The 22032-nt window shown below is 44.4% G+C and overlaps 1 protein-coding gene across 11 annotated transcripts in view; it reads left to right on the top strand.

Moving 5' to 3' along the window:
- Nucleotides 1-22032, top strand: part of ERC2 (ELKS/RAB6-interacting/CAST family member 2) — a 1463345-nt gene that overhangs the window by 1263347 nt on the left and 177966 nt on the right. For 10 of the 11 annotated variants that reach the window (XM_089681887.1, XM_089681886.1, XM_089681885.1 and 7 more), the window contains one exon: nucleotides 21399-21593. In XM_089681887.1, the coding sequence (XP_089538013.1) occupies nucleotides 21399-21479 (81 nt within the window). In that variant the 3' untranslated portion in view covers nucleotides 21480-21593. Of the gene's footprint in view, nucleotides 1-21398; nucleotides 21594-22032 lie in introns of those variants that run through there. The other variant, XM_089681880.1, reaches the window with a different exon arrangement.

Raw genomic sequence — 22032 nt, 5'->3', positions numbered from 1 at the left:
TTTCTTGGCAAACTGTGGGCCCCATAGTACTTATTGAGCATCATTTAAATGCTACGGCCTACCGGAGTATTGTTGCTGAACATGTCCTTCCCTTTATAACTACAGTGTACCCATCTTCTGATGGCTACTTCTAGTAGGATAATGCACCAGGTCACAAAGCTCAAATCATCTCAAAACAGTTTCTTGAACATGACAATGAGTTCCCTGTACTCAAATGGCGTCCACAGTCACTGGACCTCAATCCAACAGAGCACCTTTGGGATGTGGTGGGGGATTTGCATCGTGGATGTGCAACCGACAAATCTGCAGCAACCGCGTGATGCTATCATGTCAATATGGACCAAAATCTCTGAGGAATGTTTCCAACACCTTGTTGAATTTATGTCATGAAGAATAAAGGCAGTTCTGAAAGGACAAGGGGGTCCAACACGATACTAGGTGTACCTAATAAAGTGGCCGGTGAGTGTATATGCACAGCGCAAAGTCTCTTGAAAGAATTAGGAATGTTTGAGATCGATGTTTAACTGTATCTGGTATGTGTATAAAAAGTGTACAAGTCTAATCAGCAGCAGAGCCCCCATATGTGATTGTCTTTGAAATGTTCGCTACATATATTTATGTTGTTGCTCAAAAAATAGCCATAAAGTTTGTCTGAATTTGCAGGCACACAATGAAAGTATCAAGGTCTATTTATAATGCATTGCTCCTTTTTTTCCTTTTTGTTCTTGCTGCAAAACTGACTTAAAATAACAACTGTATCACGGCTTTGTGGTTCTGCTACTAATTTGCGATACATTCCCGAGGCCAGCTCAAGGACCTCCTTTGGCAAAATAATATGGTACTTATTAAGTGCATCCTAAGAGGCCCTGGAGAATGGCATGCTAAGGAAACAAGGGAGAAACTTAAATGAATTTCTGTCCTCCAGTTAGATATCTGATATTGATGACCAGGATGTATATAAAAAACGAATGCTAAGAGGAAGGAGAATTAGGAAAGCGGATAACAAATTAGCCTTTTTTTTTTCCAACATACCTGACCGGTATCATATAATACAACCTACCAAGATGAATATTAACAAAGAATATCAAATGGTGTTTGGTACATACTAGTCTATTACTTTGTCCATAAAAAATATTTTCACCTCAGCAGAGTATCATATCCCAGATTTTATTGGAAGACCAGTGAAGCGAGAAAGAATTTATGTGTTACAACGGAAACTGAGCTGAGCTTTTAGTAATCTAATCTGGGTATACGCTAATTAATCATAAAAAAGTTGCCGTTATGTTTTATTAAACTGATCAGGTTTAAAGTTTGAGATTGTTCACTGTTATCAAAGATGTGGGAAATCCCTTTGTGGGGGGACTTGGGTCACAAAACACATTTTTGTAGTCAAAATTTTATTTAGGTCGTGCTAGAAATTTTGGTGCACCAATGATAATAAAAACAACTACTCATCTATCTAGTTGTATATTTTTTTTTTAACTAAATGATGACTGGGACAAAGAGGGTTAAAGGGCTTTTTTTAGTATTCATAAACTAAAGAGATGCTGTTTTGTTCGTGGAACCCTGTTAGCAGTGCTTAAGCTGGCCATAGATGGTTCAAATCTTGGCTGGTTCAGCAGGGACCAGCTGAGATTCAATATATCTATGGGAAGGCCGATTGTACCCAAGTCGATCCATCACTTGACTTGGGTATAACCAGCATGTTTTATTTCTAGTATGTGATTATTGCCAGTGCTATAGCCCTTAGTTGTGTTCTCCTGGCAGGGACAGCTCCCTGTGGTTGCAGAAAAGAAAATCGCATTATCTATAGCCTGCTTTAGTTGAACAGAGGAGCCTGATTAAGAAAAACATTAGGGAGATGGTCTGCTGTATGAACACTGACAAAACCCTTTTGATCAGGAATAAAAGTATAACATATTAAACCTTAAAGTGGAATTTCAGCCTGCTACTATCTATGCTTAGAAATGTCCCCTCCCCTCTCCTGCCTAACCTGTGTAAAAAAAGATGTGTATACTTACCTATTTTTAGTCCACTCTGGTCATGTGATCCCACAGCTCCAGCTTATTCAAGCTATAGTTATGTAATGAATATGGGCTCAAAGTGCACACTCTTAGGTTTAATTTGAGGGTATGTACTTCCAAATTGGAGGAAGGGTTTAGGAATTACAGCTCTTAAGAGTAGCCATCCCCCTTTTTCAAGGGACCAAAAGTAATTGGACAATTGACTATAATAATTAGAGATGAGCGAATCGAACATGACGAAGTGGAATTCGTTCCGAAGATTTGGAAAAATTCTATTCGCGACGAATCCGAAGATTAGCAAACTTCGGATGCACGAATCGAATTTTCCCAAAAATGGCGGCGACGTGTGGCGCCAGGAGAAAATGGACAGAGAAGATGGGGCGGGGATCTCTGGGAAGGCGCGCAGACAAGGCGCGCTGACCCATAATGCATTCATGAGTCATGAATCATGACATGTGATCGCATTAGCCAATCAGCAGCCAGCCAGCCAGCACTGTGTAATGGTGGAGCTATAAATCGCGGCCATCTTAGAATTCTCCATTAGCCTCCGGTCATTCAAGAGAGACAGACCTCTGTGTATTGAGGGACAGAGTTAGGGCCACAGAGACTTTAGGGCCACAGAATCGTTACTCAGGGACACAGAATCGTTACTCAGGGACACAGAATCGTTACTCAGGGACACAGAATCGTTACTCAGGGACACAGAATTGTTACTTAGGGCCACAGCTATCAAAGAATCGAAAATTTAAAGTGACATACACCATTTTTTTTTTGGTGGCTGTCGTGCACAGTTGGTGCTGCAGTTTGCCGATTGTGCAAAATAAACTGACTTTCTGCTGCACAACCACTATTGTACGTTCAAAGAGTTAAATCCATATACACGCCGGGTGGCGGTAATATTTTTTGGGTGATTAGTGCATTCCAGTGACATAAACGTACAGTTTCCAGCCAACGGCAAGCTGCAATTGACCGATTGTGCTAAATAAACTGACTTTCTGCTTCACAACCACTATTGTACGTTCAAAGAGTTAGATCCATTTACACGCCGGGTGGCGGTAATATTTTTTGGGTGATTAGTGCATTCCAGTGACAGAAACGTACAGTTTCCAGCCAACGGCAAGCTGCAATTGACCGATTGTGTACAATAAACTGACTTTCTGCTTCACAACCACTATTGTACGTTCAAAGAGTTAGATCCATTTACACGCCGGGTGGCGGTAATATTTTTTGGGTGATTAGTGCATTCCAGTGACATAAACGTACAGTTTCCAGCCAACGGCAAGCTGCAATTGACCGATTGTGCTAAATAAACTGACTTTCTGCTTCACAACCACTATTGTACGTTCAAAGAGTTAAATCCATATACACGCCGGGTTGCGGTAATATTTTTTGGGTGATTAGGGCATTCCAGTGACATAAACATACAGTTTCCAGCCAACGGCAAGCTGCAATTGACCGATTGTGTACAATAAACTGACTTTCTGCTTCACAACCACTATTGTACGTTCAAAGAGTTAGATCCATTTACACGCCGGGTGGCGGTAATATTTTTTGGGTGATTAGTGCATTCCAGTGACATAAACGTACAGTTTCCAGCCAACGGCAAGCTGCAATTGACCGATTGTGCTAAATAAACTGACTTTCTGCTTCACAACCACTATTGTACGTTCAAAGAGTTAAATCCATATACACGCCGGGTGGCGGTAATATTTTTTGGGTGATTAGTGCATTCCAGTGACATAATCGTACAGTTTCCAGCCAACGGCAAGCTGCAATTGACCGATTGTGCTAAATAAACTGACTTTCTGCTTCACAACCACTATTGTACGTTCAAAGAGTTAGATCCATTTACACGCCGGCTGGCGGTAATATTTTTTGGGTGATTAGTGCATTCCAGTGACAGAAACGTACAGTTTCCAGCCAACGGCAAGTTGCAATTGACCGATTGTGTACAATAAACTGACTTTCTGCTTCACAACCACTATTGTACGTTCAAAGAGTTAGATCCATTTACACGCCGGGTGGTGGTAATATTTTTTGGGTGATTAGTGCATTCCAGTGACATAAACGTACAGTTTCCAGCCAACGGCAAGCTGCAATTGACCGATTGTGTACAATAAACTGACTTTCTGCTTCACAACCACTATTGTACGTTCAAAGAGTTAGATCCATTTACACGCCGGGTGGCGGTAATATTTTTTGGGTGATTAGTGCATTCCAGTGACATAAACGTACAGTTTCCAGCCAACGGCAAGCTGCAATTGACCGATTGTGCTAAATAAACTGACGTTCTGCTTCACAACCACTATTGTACGTTCAAAGAGTTAAATCCATATACACGCCGGGTGGCGGTAATATTTTTTGGGTGATTAGTGCATTCCAGTGACATAAACGTACAGTTTCCAGCCAACGGCAAGCTGCAATTGACCGATTGTGTACAATAAACTGACTTTCTGCTTCACAACCACTATTGTACGTTCAAAGAGTTAGATCCATTTACACGCCGGGTGGCGGTAATATTTTTTGGGTGATTACTGCATTCCAGTGACATAAACGTACAGTTTCCAGCCAACGGCAAGCTGCAATTGACCGATTGTGCTAAATAAACTGACTTTCTGCTTCACAACCACTATTGTACGTTCAAAGAGTTAAATCCATATACACGCTGGGTGGCGGTAATATTTTTTGGGTGATTAGTGCATTCCAGTGACATAAACGTACAGTTTCCAGCCAACGGCAAGCTGCAATTGACCGATTGTGCTAAATAAACTGACTTTCTGCTTCACAACCACTATTGTACGTTCAAAGAGTTAGATCCATTTACACGCCGGCTGGCGGTAATATTTTTTGGGTGATTAGTGCATTCCAGTGACAGAAACGTACAGTTTCCAGCCAACGGCAAGCTGCAATTGACCGATTGTGTACAATAAACTGACTTTCTGCTTCACAACCACTATTGTACGTTCAAAGAGTTAGATCCATTTACACGCCGGGTGGCGGTAATATTTTTTGGGTGATTAGTGCATTCCAGTGACATAAACGTACAGTTTCCAGCCAACGGCAAGCTGCAATTGACCGATTGTGCTAAATAAACTGACTTTCTGCTTCACAACCACTATTGTACGTTCAAAGAGTTAGATCCATTTACACGCCGGGTGGCGGTAATATTTTTTGGGTGATTAGTGCATTCCAGTGACATAAACGTACAGTTTCCAGCCAACGGCAAGCTGCAATTGACCGATTGTGCTAAATAAACTGACTTTCTGCTTCACAACCACTATTGTACGTTCAAAGAGTTAAATCCGGTTTTATTTTTGGGGTGCTTATTGAATTAAAGAGTATGTCAGACAACACGCAGAGGAGTGGCAGAGGAGGCAATGTTTCAGGAGCGAGCAGACGTGGCAGCAGAGGAAGGGGTCGAGGCAGCACTAGTCGCAGCCAGAGGCCAGTGCTCCTGGTGTCATCCAGCGGTCGTGTCTCCACCGACAACCCTGCCGTCATCGATTGGTTGACTCGGTCGTCTTCCTCTTCCCAGGTCACCTCTGACACCTACAGCCAACGGTCGGTGGGTACGTCAGACACAACCGTTAGTTGGCATGGCCCGGGAGCAAGCCCACTGAAATCACGTGTCCTCGACCTGCCCCTGTCCTTTGGTGTTCCCTCACCAAGCGAAGTATCGCATGCTGTGGGCTCAGCCCCACTGTACAGTGAGGAAGAGCTAACAGAGGGCGGTCAGGAACGGGGGGAGACATCCGCCTCTTCAGCAGCCAGGCGAAGAAGTACTGGCGAGGAGAGTGGCTCGGTAGCCGGTCTAGAGACAGGTCTGTCTCCTGACCCACACGCAGCCGAGGGGGCTAGTAGTGACGCGGAGACCCTAATTGATGATGATGAGGCTGATCGCACTTGGCAGCCTCGTCGTCATCAGGCTATTGCTTCCGCATCATCAGGAGAAGAGGGTGCCAGCTTGCCAGCGAGCAAAACAGTCGGTGGGTTGCCCAGGAGGCAGCAGGGTCGCAGCAGTGTCAGTGGAGCCAAACGGCCACAGAGTAGAGCACCAGCTCCACTGCAGCCTACCACCACGGCCAATAGTGGTGCCGGTGTGCAGTCAGCCAGTGAGGAGTAGCGGGGGCAAAGTTTCCTACTCGGCGGTGTGGCAATTTTTCGTCAAGCCGCCCGAGGAAGTAAACGTAGCCGTATGTCGACTATGTGGCCAGAAAGTCAAGCGTGGCCAGGGGGCCAATGTTGGGACTACATGCGTTGTGTCAGCATATGCAGCGTCGCCATTCGGTGGCCTGGGAAAACCGTGATAAAGATACGGCGGTTCTGCCTGCCCCAGCCCCCGCTCCATCACCCGCTCCGTTACTTGCTCCGTCACCCGACGTCAATCGCCCTCTATCAGCCAGTCAAGGCTCCAACACCTCTGCTGAGGGGAGTTGTCGCTCGTTGGCATCTTCCGCTCGTTCAGATGCTCCTTCTCCTGCTACTCCTCTTCACGGATTCCGTCAGCAGTCTTTCTTGGAATCCGTTTCCAAGAGACAACAGTTTGCGAGCACGCACCCGACGGTGCAGAAGCTGAACGTCCTCCTGTCCAAGTTGCTGGTGCTGCAGTCCCTCCCTTTCCAAGTGGTGGACTCAGCACCTTTCCGAGAAATGATGGCTTGTGCCGAGCCGCGGTGGAGAGTGCCAAGCCGGCATTTCTTCGCCAAAAAGGCAGTGCCAGCCCTGCATTCACATGTAGAAGAGATGGTGGGCCAGTCTTTGGTCTTTGAGCATGTCGGTCTCTGCCAAAGTGCACGGCAGCGCCGACGTGTGGAGCTGTAACTACGGTCAGGGACAGTACATGTCATTTACGGCCCACTGGGTGAAGTGAACGTGGTGCCGGCACAGCCGCACCAGCAACTTGGACAGGTCACGCCGCTTTTGCCTCCACGTTTGCACGTCCTTGGTCCAGCAAAGATGTCCGCCTCTACCACCTCTTCTTCCGCCGTGTCCTCAGCCGCCACCCCCGTGCCAAGTCCCATTACCCGACCGGCATATCACATGTGCAGGGCGCAACGGTGTCACGCTGTGCTGCACCTGGTATGCCTTGGCGAACGTAGTCACACAGGGGAGGAACTTCTGAGTGTAATGAACAGAGAAATCGACAGATGGCTGTCTCCGCGCAAACTGAAAATCGGAACCATGTTGACCGACAACGGAAAGAACATGGTGTCTGCTCTGCGTCAAGGAAGGTTGTGCCATGCGCCATGCATGGCTCACGTGTTCAATCTGGTTGTCAAGCGGTTCCTAAAATCCACCATCCCACTGCAAGACATCCTTAAAATGTCACGTAAACTTTGCATGCATTTCAGCCATTCCTACACCGCAAAGCACACCCTCCTTGAGCTGCAGCGGCAGAACGGAATTCCACAGCATCGCCTGATCTGCGACGTTGCAACAAGGTGGAATTCAACCCTACATATGTTAGACCGCCTTTACGAACAGCGAAAGGCCATCACCGATTTCCTGATGTTACAAGCGGATAAAGGTACTCCCCTGTGTAACTTAGATGTCAGCCATTGGCAGCTCATGCGTGACACCTGCCGCTTGCTCAGGCCCTTTGAGGAGACCACGCTATTCGTGAGTCGGCAGGACTATGGGATGAACGACGTCATTCCTCTGTTGCACGTCCTGGAACAAATGCTGTTGACAATGGCTGGTCAGGGTGCGGTAGACGTGGCGCACAGATCTCAACGCCACATGACCCCTGTGGGGGCAGGACAGGAAGAAGAGGAGGAGGTAGAGGAGGACATTGGTGCTCAGGAATTATTGAGTGAAATGGGTGGTTTTTACACTCAGCGGACAGGAGTGGAGGAGCAGGAGCATCTGGTAGAGGAGGAGGAGGAGACAGAGGACCCAGACGCACCGTGGCAGTATGCTGTGGAGATGGAGGCAGGGAGTCCCTCGCATTCCTTGGCACAAATGGCCCATAGCATGCTCGGTTGCTTGCGTAGCAACAGCCGAATAATAACCATCAGACAGAGGGATGACTTTTGGCTGTCCACCTTGTTGGACCCTCGCTACCGTTCAAAAATGGTGGCCTTTTTCACACCTGCTGAGAGGGAGGCCAAAATAAAGTACTATAAAAACCACCTATGTAGTCAGTTGGTCTCTGCCTTTCTGCGCCAACGTCCATCCTCAGACACTGTGGGCCCTGTGCGCTCGCGTTCCGCTGCCATGGCAGCAGGGGAGGGGTGGGGTGGTAGGAGCAGTGGCAGCTCCACCAGCAGCGGCTGCCTCAGTCTGCAGTCGATGATGAGTAGCTTTCTTCACCAGCGCAGTGAGGAAACTACTAACCAGCCGCAGCAGCAGCAGCATCAGGTGGACCTGGAGCAGGACCTCAAACAACAGGCTCGGGCCTACTTGGACAGCACCCTGCCAACCGAGGTAGACAATCCCCTTGACTACTGGGCAACGAAACTTGACCTTTGGCCCCAACTAGCTGAATTTGCCCCTGAAAGGCTGTCATGCCCGGCCAGTAGCGTGGCATCGGAGCGCGTGTTTAGTGCGGCAGGAGGTATTGTAACTCCGCGGAGGACACGACTGTCCACCCAAAGTGTGGAGAGACTCACGTTTGTAAAAATGAATTAGGCGTGGATTAGTCTGGATTTCAAACCACCAGTTCCTGACACAACTGACCTAATAACCTAGCCGTTCAGGCCGCTCCCTGAACACCTCGGGAATTGCTTTGTATATCTGTCGCCTTAGAGGCCGCTGTCTGAACAGCTCATGAATTGCTTTCTATATGTGTCGCCTTTGAGGCCGCTGGCTGGACAGCTGATGAATTGATTTGTATATATGTACTTATTGTCCGCTGTCCGGACAGCTCATGAATTACTTTTTGTATATAGCCTTCCAAACCACTCTCAGAATAAGTCATGTTATTCATGCTGTGTATAGCCTTATAGGCCAATGGTCAATCAAGTCATGATTGTTATAGTGTGTATAGCCTTATAGGCCGCCGTCTTTACAACTTTATAATTCCATGCAGTATATAGCCCTATCGGCCACATTCTGGCATCCAGTTGCTGTAGCCCCCATCACCACACTGTGCCACGGGCCCCTGTACCGCCTTCTCATACTGCTGCCAGATCCATCCTCTGCCATGTGTGTCTTTGTCGTCTGCTCACGCTGCTGGGTTCCAGTTTTAAACCTAGGCCTGTGTATGGCTTCCGAATACTGCTGCCTCCACCGCCACCCTGCGCCATGTGCCTCTGTCGTCTGCTCACGCTGCTGACGGCTTCCGCTTTTTAACCGAGGCCTGTGTTTGGCTTCCGAATACTGCTGCATCCACCGCCACCCTGCGCCATGTGTCTCTGTCGTCTGCTCACGCTGCTGACGGCTTCCGCTTTTTAACCTAGGCCTGTGTATGGCTTCCGAATACTGCTGCCTCCACCGCCACCCTGCGCCATGTGCCACTTTCAGGTCTCCTTACACTGTTGGTGGGTTCCATTTTGTGATAGGGTGCTGTATGGCCTTCCATTGCTGCTGCCTCCTCCGCCACCCTGCGCCATGTGCCTCTGTCGTCTGCTCACGCTGCTGACGGCTTCCGCTTTTTAACCGAGGCCTGTGTTTGGCTTCCGAATACTGCTGCATCCACCGCCACCCTGCGCCATGTGTCTCTGTCGTCTGCTCACGCTGCTGACGGCTTCCGCTTTTTAACCTAGGCCTGTGTATGGCTTCCGAATACTGCTGCCTCCACCGCCACCCTGCGCCATGTGCCACTTTCAGGTCTCCTTACACTGTTGGTGGGTTCCATTTTGTGATAGGGTGCTGTATGGCCTTCCATTGCTGCTGCCTCCACCGCCACCCTGCGCCATGTGCCTCTGTCGTCTGCTCACGCTGCTGACGGCTTCCGCTTTTTAACCGAGGCCTGTGTTTGGCTTCCGAATACTGCTGCATCCACCGCCACCCTGCGCCATGTGTCTCTGTCGTCTGCTCACGCTGCTGACGGCTTCCGCTTTTTAACCTAGGCCTGTGTATGGCTTCCGAATACTGCTGCCTCCACCGCCACCCTGCGCCATGTGCCTCTGTCGTCTGCTCACGCTGCTGACGGCTTCCGCTTTTTAACCGAGGCCTGTGTTTGGCTTCCGAATACTGCTGCATCCACTGCCACCCTGTGCCATGTGTCTCTGTCGTCTGCTCACGCTGCTGACGGCTTCCGCTTTTTAACCTAGGCCTGTGTATGGCTTCCGAATACTGCTGCCTCCACCGCCACCCTGCGCCATGTGCCACTTTCAGGTCTCCTTACACTGTTGGAGGGTTCCATTTTGTGATAGGGTGCTGTATGGCCTTCCATTGCTGCTGCCTCCACCGCCACCCTGCGCCATGTGTCTCTGTCGTCTGCTCACGCTGCTGACGGCTTCCGCTTTTTAACCGAGGCCTGTGTTTGGCTTCCGAATACTGCTGCATCCACCGCCACCCTGCGCCATGTGTCTCTGTCGTCTGCTCACGCTGCTGACGGCTTCCGCTTTTTAACCTAGGCCTGTGTATGGCTTCCGAATACTGCTGCCTCCACCGCCACCCTGCGCCATGTGCCACTTTCAGGTCTCCTTACACTGTTGGTGGGTTCCATTTTGTGATAGGGTGCTGTATGGCCTTCCATTGCTGCTGCCTCCACCGCCACCCTGCGCCATGTGCCTCTGTCGTCTGCTCACACTGCTGACAGCTTCCGCTTTTTAACCGAGGCCTGTGTTTGGCTTCCGAATACTGCTGCATCCACCGCCACCCTGCGCCATGTGTCTCTGTCGTCTGCTCACGCTGCTGACGGCTTCCGCTTTTTAACCTAGGCCTGTGTATGGCTTCCGAATACTGCTGCCTCCACCGCCACCCTGCGCCATGTGCCTCTGTCGTCTGCTCACGCTGCTGACGGCTTCCGCTTTTTAAACTAGTCCTGTGTATGTCTTCCGAATACTGCTGCCTCCACCGCCACCCTGCGCCATGTGCCACTTTCAGGTCTCCTTACACTGTTGGTGGGTTCCATTTTGTGATAGGGTGCTGTATGGCCTTCCATTGCTGCTGCCTCCACCGCCACCCTGCGCCATGTGCCTCTGTCGTCTGCTCACGCTGCTGACGGCTTCCGCTTTTTAACCGAGGCCTGTGTTTGGCTTCCGAATACTGCTGCATCCACCGCCACCCTGCGCCATGTGTCTCTGTCGTCTGCTCACGCTGCTGACGGCTTCCGCTTTTTAACCTAGGCCTGTGTATGGCCTTCAATTGAAGCTGCTTCTGCTCCGCCACTCTGCCATTGGACTCTTGATAGTCGTCTCCCCACGCTGCTGTTGGGGGGACTTTTTAACATAGGCCTCTGTATGGCCTTCAATTTTAGCTGCTTACGCTCCGCCACTCTGCCATGGGCCCCTGTACCGCCTCCTCATGCTGCTGCCAGGCCCGTAATCTGTCATGGGCCCCTGTACCGCCTCCTCATGCTGCTGCCAGGTCCAGAGTGTGTCATGGGTCCCTGTACGGCCTCCCATTGCTGCTGTCTCCATCGCCACACTGCCATGTGCCACTTTCAGGTCTCCTCACACTGCTGGTGGGTTCCATTTTGTCATAGGGTGCTGTATGGCCTCCCATTGCTGCTACCTCCACCGCCACACTGTGGCTCCACACTCTGGTTTTGGTCCCGTGACTGCCCAAATGAGTGAAGTGTGCGGTGATTCTAAGATCGACGGCACTCATCTGCATGTCATACTGACTGACAGTATTATTTCTCTTCCCCAGCAGACTCCAAGGGCATTTAAATTAAAGGTACAGTGTTCTGCACTAATATAAAGGCTCTCTGAAGCCTAGAAACACCCTTTTTATAAGTTAAATTCGCAGCGAATATATTCGGCACGAAGCGAATTTAATCGGCGAATTCGGCGAATCAGCCGAACCGAATTTTTGAATAATTCGCTCATCTCTAATAATAATAAATAAAATGTTCATTTTTAATATTTTCTTGAGAATCCTTTACTGGTAATGACTGCCTGAAGTCTGGAACCCATGGACATTGCCAAAGACTGGGTTTCCTCCTTTCTGATGCTTTGGCAGGCTCTAACTGCTGCTGTCTTCAGTTATTCTTTGTTTGTGGGTCTTTCTGCCTTTAGTTTTGCCTTCCGCAAGTGAATAGTGACACTGGGTCATTGGTGTTTATTGATGATGTGACTGAAGACAGAAGCAGCCAGATGAATTCTGCAGTGTTTAGAGATATACTGTGAGGCCAGATTCAGCCAAATGCAGCAAAGCTGACTTCACAGTACAGGTGGGCAATGATCCAAAACACACTGCAAAAGCAACCCGGGAGCTTTTGAAGGAAAAGAAGTGGAATATTTTGCAATGGTCGAGTCAATCACCCGATCTAAACCCAATTGAGCATGCTTTTCACTTGCTGAAAGCAAAACTAAAGGCAGAAAGACCCACATAGAAAGAACAACTGAAGACAGCTGCAGTTAGAGCCTGGCTAAGCATCAAAAAGGAGGAAACCCAGTCTTTGGTAATGTCCATGGGTTCCAGACTTCAGGCAGTCATGACCAGTAAAGGATTCTTAACAAAATATTAAAAATGAACATTTTATTTATGATTATATTCATTTGTCCAATTACATTTGGTCCCTTGAAAAAGGTGGGGTTGGCTACTCTTAAGAGCTGTAATTCCTAAACCCTTCCTCCAATTTAGATATATATACCCTCAAATTAAATCTGAGAGTGTGCACTTTCAGCCCATATCCATTATATAACTATAGCTTGAAAATATTTGGTTAAATACCTAAAGGAACCTAAAATTGTGCCTGTGTCCAAATATATATGGACCTAACTGCATACTGTATTTTTTACACAGATTAGGTGGGATAGGTAGTAAGAAGAGTGAAAAAACGTTTTTAAGCATAGTTTGTGTTAGCCTGGAATTCCAGTTTAAATACATTTTAAGGCAGAATGTAGCAATGTGATAATGTTTTAACAAACTGTATATATATTTTAGACACTTCTGTAAAATTGAGACACTAAAATGATTGCGTATCATTGTTAGGGTATGGAAACATTTATCTGTCTTCTACACTAAACCACCAGCAACTGATACTGTTTTTATGTTTTTCATGTACTGTATGTTTCCTGAAAGACAGAAGTGTTCAATACCCATCTACAACATCAACACCAATATCCCCATTCTTCTCAAAGAACAGAGGGAAGAATCAGCTTTTTCCTAAATTGGAAAAACTGTATTTGCAATAACAAGCACTTTGCATTAGACTGTCTTTATTAGGGACTGGATCTGATTGCTCTTGAGGGAGTCTATTGCACGTTTTCACAGCTCCTACTTTGAAGAAGTCTATCCATATTTGGAGGTTAAATCTCTTTTCCTCCAGATGTAATGCGTGATCCGTTGTCCTCCGTTTTGACCTTAAAGTGAGTAACTCTACACCAAGTTTACAATATGGATCACTTATGTATTTATACATGTTGATCATATCCCCCTTAATCTCTTCTTCTCAACAGAGAATACATTCAGTTCAGCCAATCTACCCTCATAGTTGAGCTCCTCCATGCCTCTTATCATTTTCGTTGCCCTTATCTGCTCTTTCTTCTGTTCCCCAATATCCTTTTTTGTAAATTGATGTTAGATGCCAGTCATTTGTGCAGGCTCAACCAACTCCAAGCAGTCTGTGAACTGCTAAGGAGTATTCTACAAACATGGACATTTGGCCATGTTGACCTTGCAAGTTTTTTGTTAAGGAGGAGGGGCAGGGTTTGGATAAGACTAACATGGCTATGTTGGGAGGACAGTAGGCTGTTCAAGTGCTCATTTTTCCTAAGGTTGCCATCATTGGTATGAAGCCACCGAAGCTGTTGACCAATCTGGAAATATTTCAGATGGAGTTTGGGAAGCTGGGGGCCCTTCTCTGATATTTCTAAGGACCTCATATATATCTACAAACCTCTCCAATATAATTTTACAGATTTTGTTGGTTTTAGGAGTGGTACATTTGCTACCTCTTGAATCCCTCTGATAAGCTTCATTTATTGTAGACATGGAAATGGGGCTGCTATAGCACAGGCAGCTTAACACATGTCTCCTTGGCTACAAGCAGCTGAATTGGTTTCTGCCATGTAGCAATATATTTTAATTTACAGAGAGTAAGTTTTCAGCTAAGAATAATGACATTTGTTTAAGAAATCCAACAATGTTTACAAAAAGGCCCAGTTCCTTCAAATGATAATGGCCTTTTAAAGGGTCCATAATGTATTTTTATACTGTGCTTGTCCCAGGGGATGTTGTGTGTATAGGAAGGAGGCAGGGAAGGAGTTTACAATTGTGAACATTAGTAGGCACAAGCTCTTTCTATGGCAAACATTCCTCACTAATGATTTCAACAATCTACCAGTTCCACTTTTAATTGTATAATCTGTGCAGATGTTGAAATCAGATTGTGCTTCCATGTCAATTTAAAGGCTCATTGTTTGAGTCTGGTGTGCAAAGCCTTCAGAGGTCACCAATCCAAGCATCTAACATGCCTCCTATAGTGTAAAATGTTGGACTGTGAATTACATAATTGCTTTTAATTACATAATTATAGTGTTTAAATGTATAAGGGTAAAGGTTACTTTTACATTTTGAAGCCACAGAAGGTTATGTGACATATCAATGGGCTCACCTAGGGCTTCCTAAATGTTGTGTCATATTTGTGTACATTCTTCTCCAGATCTGTCCTTGACCTAAAAATTTTAGAGGTTATAAGGAATTCCAGCACTAACCTGTGACAGGGTTTCATATAATATAGTAGAGAGTTCATAACGAAGCAACAACATATAAAATGTAATTAAATGCTTATTAGCAGTTATCAGGCCAACAGTAGGATGTTTGTAGTAGGAATATAATTAGCTGGTATAGGAAATGGGAAACCAACTGCAGGTCAAGTAAATTTTCATTTTTTTAAAAAGTGAAATGGCTGAGCAGTTTTACAGCTGTAGGGACCGCCTAAACTGTTTTCTTTGCTAGCAACGTGCACAGGTTTTTAAAGCATTTTAATATTATGATGGAAATTATAATAACATTTACAACCGTAAGTGAGTTGGTGTAGCTTGACCATACATAAAATATTCCATATTAAAATTTTCTCTGTATTTCTAAGCCCGACATAATGTTATTTGGTATTAGCCATTATGGGTAGGATTTCTAAGTTCAGTGTCTCCCACTGGACAGGATGTCACTCAGAATTGAACTACCGTATTATCAGCATTTGATAGAACATTTAGATAAGCACGGGATGTGCTACATCCTAAGTACAGTAACCCATACAAACCAATCATCTCATACTAGTCTCACTTTAGCAAAGCAAATTGCATTTGGTTCTGCACTTAGGAATTAAAAGAGGGGTTTTCACTGGTTACATTTTTTGTCAGAGTTTAAATTCTGCCTGTTTCACCTATAAAGAAATGTATTCCCCCTTTTGGTCTGATGACTGTTAGCTAGGTAGGAAGTGATGGGAAAGTTCCATCATGAGGACACAAATAGCAATAATTCCTGACAGAGGTTCTGAACCATCCTTATTTTACTAGAAATTGTGTTTTATTGCTGCTTCTGCTTTGGGAAGATTTCCTCTCAGTTCCTGTTCCGTTTGACTTCCATGAACTGGACAGAAAGTGGGTAGAAATCTTACAGTTAGGGACTTATACACCAGTAAAAAGTTGATTGAGGCCCTACACCTTGCACAATTTCTTCACAAATAAAAATTATACAGGCAGTCCCGGGTTCTGTAGGTTTGTTCTTGAGATGAATTTGTATGTAAGTTGGAGCAGGTACAATTTTTAAGTGTAACTTCAGCCAAAAAAATATTTTCAAGTTTTGGATAGCATAGGAAAGGGTTAACTGACCATGCAGTGATGTGGGATTGCCGACAGGTCCACTGGACAGTAGATTGCAGCATGTGGTGAGCAGCAAGATCGCCACCTGGCAGTTTCCAGGACCAGCATGACATCACGCTGCCTCCGTTCCTAAGTACAAGTCATATATAAGTCAGATGTTTGTAACTCGGGGGCTGCCTTTATACAATATTTTATCTGGAGTTGGGCAAAAAAAATGCTTTATTTTTTACTGCTCTGACTGAAGGAAGAGAGGGGGGAACAGTGCATGCATTAGAGCTTATGTTTTGTATTTTTAAAGTGTTACTAAACCCACAACAGTAAAATCAGTAAGGCATACAGTATGTCATAAAGCATGCTTGGTATACTCACTGTGGAACCTAAAGGGTGATCATCCTCTGTATTGTGTAAAAACGCTGTTTGATCCTGACCTCTCTGACCCTCCCCTTCTTCCAGTGTCCCCCTCTTATCTCCTGTTAAGACAAATCATGTGGAGATACTGCACATGCCCAGTTTGGTGTGTATGGCTAGAGAGGTTTTTTTTTTTTCTTGGGAGAGTGCATGTGATCAGCACAGGGCTAGTCAGCTCTGTCCAGACAGAGGTTAGGGGTTCTGCATCCTCCTAGAGCAACTCCTCCTAAAAGCTTTAACATGTGTTTGGCTGGACACTGATAGAAGTAACAAGACAGCTCTAACTGCTGATGAGAAAAGGTATTTAGCAGTTTATATTTACTAAAATAATTGCACTTCCATGTTCTGTGTACTGTGGGAGACCAGATATAGTGAATGCAGGGTCCTGGGTTTAGTAACACTTTAAGTCTGCACTGAGTAAAAAAATTAACAATTATTATTGATAAACCATGGTATTTGTTGAGCTGTCCAGTGCTGATCCTCAGTTCTAACATCAGGAATGCTACATGTTTTTTAAAAGAGGTTTTACTTTTCCCAAAGATGTCTTGTACACCAGGCGTATGGTTTGGTATTCCTGTAGTACAAGGACTTTTGGGTTTGCTATGTTATTATCAGCATATATGTCAGTGAGCATTGAAGGAGAACATAGGGGACAAAAAAGGGGCCTCCTCCCCAAACACTTAATAGGTATGGGATTCCGTACCATTCTAGCCTGAAGATAAGCATATAATCATGAAGATATATATAATCATGCACACAGTGAAACATGGACTAGACGCCTTGTTGGATAGTGGATAGGCAAAATAGATGATTATATTAATCACATAATCAGTTTCTGAATATTAGTAAAATAAAGCAGTTAATAATAGGATGACTTCCCTTACTCTAGTGTAAGGTGGGCATCTACTGGGGAAAGAGAAAGGCAGGGATGCTGTTGGTTTTTTTTTTATGGAAGGGAGGGCCTTGCCACTGGGGTTTTTCTTGGGCAGAGGGGCTTTGCTAAGGTGTGTGTATGTGTGTGTGTGTGTGTGTGTCGGGGGGGGGGGGGGTGTTGCTAGAGAGAAGGGATTTTGTAGGTAGGGGTTTTACTGGGGTGGGGTTTTGACTTTGCTGGTCGAAGGTTTTGCTGGAGAAAAATGACTTTTTACCTGGAGACTTTTGCTGGGGTTGGGGGATGAGGGAGGATTTTTTTGCTGGGGAAAGAAGGAGGAGAAACTTTTGGTTTGATATTATCAAGATTGCCAGTTTGTTGCCCCCATATAGTCACCATTGCCTATTTTGTGCCCACATATTGTCTCATTTGTGCATTTATTACCCATATATTATCACAACTGGCTGTTTTCTGTGTGTGTATTGTAATGAATACCTACAGTGCTCAGCATTAATGAGTACACCCCTTTTGAAAAGTAAGTTTTGGATCAATATCTCAATGAACAATTTCTAAAATTTTTATAAAACTGTGTTTTAGAGAACATTTGTTTAGCTCATTACATGAAAGTAAGGTTAATATAACTTAGATTACAACATCTTCAGTTTTACTTAATTAGTTCATGCGAAAATGAATACACCCCACAACAAAAACAACTATATCTAGTATTTTGGATGACCTCCATGATTTGTAAGGACAGCACCAAGTCTTCTAGGAATGGAATGAGCAATTTGATGACATATTGCAACATCTAATTTTTCCATTCTTCAAGAACAAGCATGGATGCTGGATGGAGAGTCATGCTCAACTTGTCTCTTCAGAATCCCCCATAGGTGTTCAATTGGGTTCAGATTAGGAGACATACTTGGCCATTGAATCACTTTCATCCTGTTCTTCTTCAGAAATGCAAAAGTGGCCTTAGATGTGTGTTTTGGATCATTGTCATGTTGGAAAGGTGCACGACAACCAAGGTCACAGAGCGATGGTAGCATCTTCTCTTTCATTATAGAGCAGTACATCTGTGAATTCATGATACCATCAATGAAATGCAGCTCCTCAACACCAGCAGCACTCATGCAGCCCCACAGAAGGACACTGCCACCACCATGTTTCATTGTAGGAACTATGCATTTTTCTTTGTACTCCTCACCTTTGCAATTCCATACAGTTTTGAAGCCATCAGTTCCAAAAACATTTATCTTGGTCTCATCACTCCAGAGTACAGAGTCCCAGTAGTCTTCTTCTTTTTCAGTATGGGTCCTGGCAAATCCTAGGTGGACTTTTTTGTGCATGGGCTTTAGGAGAGGCTTCCTTCGTGGATGACACCCATTCATGCCATTCCTCTGTAGTGTACACCATATTGTGTCCGGGAAACAATCATCCCAGTTTGGCTTTCCAATTCCAATTTAGCCAACTTCAGTGAACTTGCATGGTGCATTTCCTCAACCCTTCTCATCAAAAGACTCTCCTGTTGGGGTGTTAACTTCCATGGATGGGCTGGACATCTCTGTGAGGTGGTTGCAGTTCCGTCTTTGTTAAATTTTTGCATCACGTTTGTTACAGTATTTTGACTGATAAGTAAAGATTTGCTGATCTTCTTGTAGCCTTCACCTTTCTTGTGTAAAGAAATTTTCTTTCTCAGGCCTTGTGACATTTCTCTTCCATGTGGTGCCATTGCTGACAGCATGAAATGGGAAGGGGTTTTCTTTGTTAAATAATTCCCTTTTATAATCAACTGTCTGCTGGACACCTGATTAATGAATAGCTAGACTCACCTGTAGTTGAATTCTTGTTAATTAGGATTTTGTTGTCTAAAATGTAGCTTTGCTCCTAAGACTTTCATTAGGGTGTATTTATTCTTGCAACATGGTCTTGAATGAATTTGTTAGGAAAAATGTTTTGCCACAGTGCACTGTGTACACTATTCTGCCACTATCAAACCCTTGAATTTTATTTTCTTTTACCAACATAATTATATGTAAAACACCCAGATAAATAAAATCTTAATTTTTTTACATTAAACTTCAAGAGGCTGACACCAAGTTTAATTTTGTTGCCTGCCCACAGTAGTTGTACTATGAGCAGCAGTTCCAGGCCAGGCGACATAACTGTATGTCGCAATCTTTCTTCTGGGTCTGGTGATTGGACACAACACGAGTTTGGCAATTGATTTCAGCCAATGATTTTGGCTAAAGTTAGCTGATCAGCTGTGTCCAATCACACACAGGGTTTTGTGTACACAGAATTCCGTGTACAAGAAACAGCAATCTGGCTGTTTATTGGGAGAATAAACAGCCATACAGTAAAGTAAAAGCAGCACATATAACACACATTATACATTATTAGGCACACAGTTAACCCTTTGATTGCCTCTAGATGTTAAACCCTTTATTATTATTATTAATATTATAATACAGGATTTATATAGCACCAACAGTTTGCGCAGCGCTTTATAATATAAAGGGAGACAGTACAATTACAATACATTTCAGTACAGAAGGAATAGGAGGACCCTGCTTGTAGAGCTTACAATCTGAAGGAAGGGGGAGGTGATACAAAAGGTGATAGTTGCAGGCGATGTTCTGATGGAGGTGGCTCAAATACAGTTCTAAGGTGAAGGTGGGGTAGGCATCCCTGAATAAGTGAGTTATCAAAGATTGCCTAAAGGCAGACAAAGTGGGGGCTGACCGGATATCTTCCCAGCCAGTGTTATTAGTACAGTGCCAGTGTACATGATTAGCACTGATCCCTGTGTTGATGTCAGTGTCACTTAGTTAGTGTACCTCCCAGCCAGCGTCAGCTAGCACCAGATTGCCTGCCACACTATCACAGTCCCACTATAGGTCGCTGAACACCACCATTACTGGTGTAGTGTCATAGCTGTGTAAATTCTAGTATGTATATCATCATTTTGTAGATGCTATACCTCTTGCACAAACCAATTAATATACACTTATTGGGATTTTTCTTTTACCAAAGACATGTAGCAAAATACACTTTGGCCTAAATTTATGAAGAAATTAGATTTTTTTATTTTTGTAATTGGATATGTTTTATAACCGAAAGTAGAAATACAAATACCATAAAAATAAGCTCTATATGTGAAATAAAAATGATAAAAAATTCATTTGGTTACAGTCTTGCATGACCACGCAATTACCAGAGCTTAGGTAGTTAATGGTTACAGAGCTGTATTAATGTGTTCATTTTATATCTGTCTGGAGTTCAGCTTTAAGAAATATCAGCCACCACTAAAGTGTCTGGTGAATCTTTCCCCTGGCTCTTTTGTTCCTGTAATGAGCAGATAAACCAGGTGATCTGAGGATATGATGCTGACAATTCTTTTATAAACATGATACAATATTTAAAAGCCCTATAGAATACACCACATACAGTATTCAGGCATTGTAAAATTGGCCTTCCACCCCCTTTTCCTACATAAAGAAATGATTATATTTCAAGAAGCCCACACTGAGGTGCATGGGGTGACACATGTCCCCCCTCCCCTTCTGTATCCTTTAGGATGGCTCAGATGTCAGCCGCAGACCCACCTCTCTGACAAATCTCTTCATCCCCCTCCAACACAACTCTTAGATTACTCAACCTTTTTCTCCTCCTGTCACTCTCTCTTCCCCCCCCCCCTTTTTTTAATCTCTTACCCTTTTCTGACTTCTGTCTCCCGATTATCAGATTAGCCATATACTAGGAGGACAGAAGTGGCCACAGTGCAAATAGTTGAGTTGAACTTGGTAATGCCCTATGGAAGTTGATACCTCCGACATCTATATCAAGAAGTTGCAGTTTCTGGGATCGGGGGGCCTTCAAGCCATTACATATTTGTTGTACTTTCTGTAATGATTTTAAGGGCTACTGTTATTTACGTTCCTCTACGCTTTAAAGATCTGACTTGTTAACAATAGAACAATGTATACCCCATTCTGTGATTCTGACCATTGGCTCTAATGTAAACACCTTTGAAATGTACCTTATTCACACTCGATAAGGTCTGACTTTGTATTTGCTGACATAATTTAATAAAACTTGTTTGGGAAAAAAAAAATATTTAAAAGCCTAATAACATTTCTTTGGGTTCTAACCAATTCAAAATCAATGAAATATTGAATATACATTTCTATATGTGTCTTGTTCCTTCAGATAATCCCGTCTCTGCCGGAGTCACATCGTCACAACAAGATCTCATGCTGTACATTGATCATCTATCCAACCTTTGCCTAGAGAGAGAAGCCCAAGAACTTTGATCTATACTGAGCCCAATAGGGAAAGGAGGAACTTGAGGAGGAGAAGGAAGACATCTGAAGAGACAAGGAACAATGCTTAACACCAGAGCATGTAAGTGTCTCATATAGTGCCAAATGGTTGGCTCTTAATGGAACTAATAAATCTTTATCCTTTCATAAGAAATGCTGTGGAACACACTGTACTCATTGTGGCATAATACCTACTTTAGAATGCTAAAGGGCAAGCACGTATTAATTTGCAGGTGTTTAATTTACTCTGGAACGTTGAAAGTGTTGTTGCAACCCAAGAGCATTTCTACTGTCCTAAATATGTATGCACATAGGTAAAAAAAAAAAAAATTATCATCTATGTACATGTATCAATGCTGCTGGTTATTGAAGCATAAACATATTGTGATATTATTAGAATTTAAAACCCAGAGGCGACAGAAATTCTGTTAAATGGAATTACTGTATTTATGTTAATTTCTTAATGCACGGATAGTCAACGAAAATAATCATACAGTCTTGCCTTGCCTGTGCTGCAAAAT

The sequence above is a fragment of the Staurois parvus genome, unplaced genomic scaffold (assembly GCF_062004578.1).
Source record: "Staurois parvus isolate SC_StPar_1 unplaced genomic scaffold, SC_StPar_1.0 ptg000282l, whole genome shotgun sequence".
Taxonomy (NCBI): domain Eukaryota; kingdom Metazoa; phylum Chordata; class Amphibia; order Anura; family Ranidae; genus Staurois; species Staurois parvus.
This window is presented reverse-complemented; position numbering and strand designations above follow the sequence as displayed.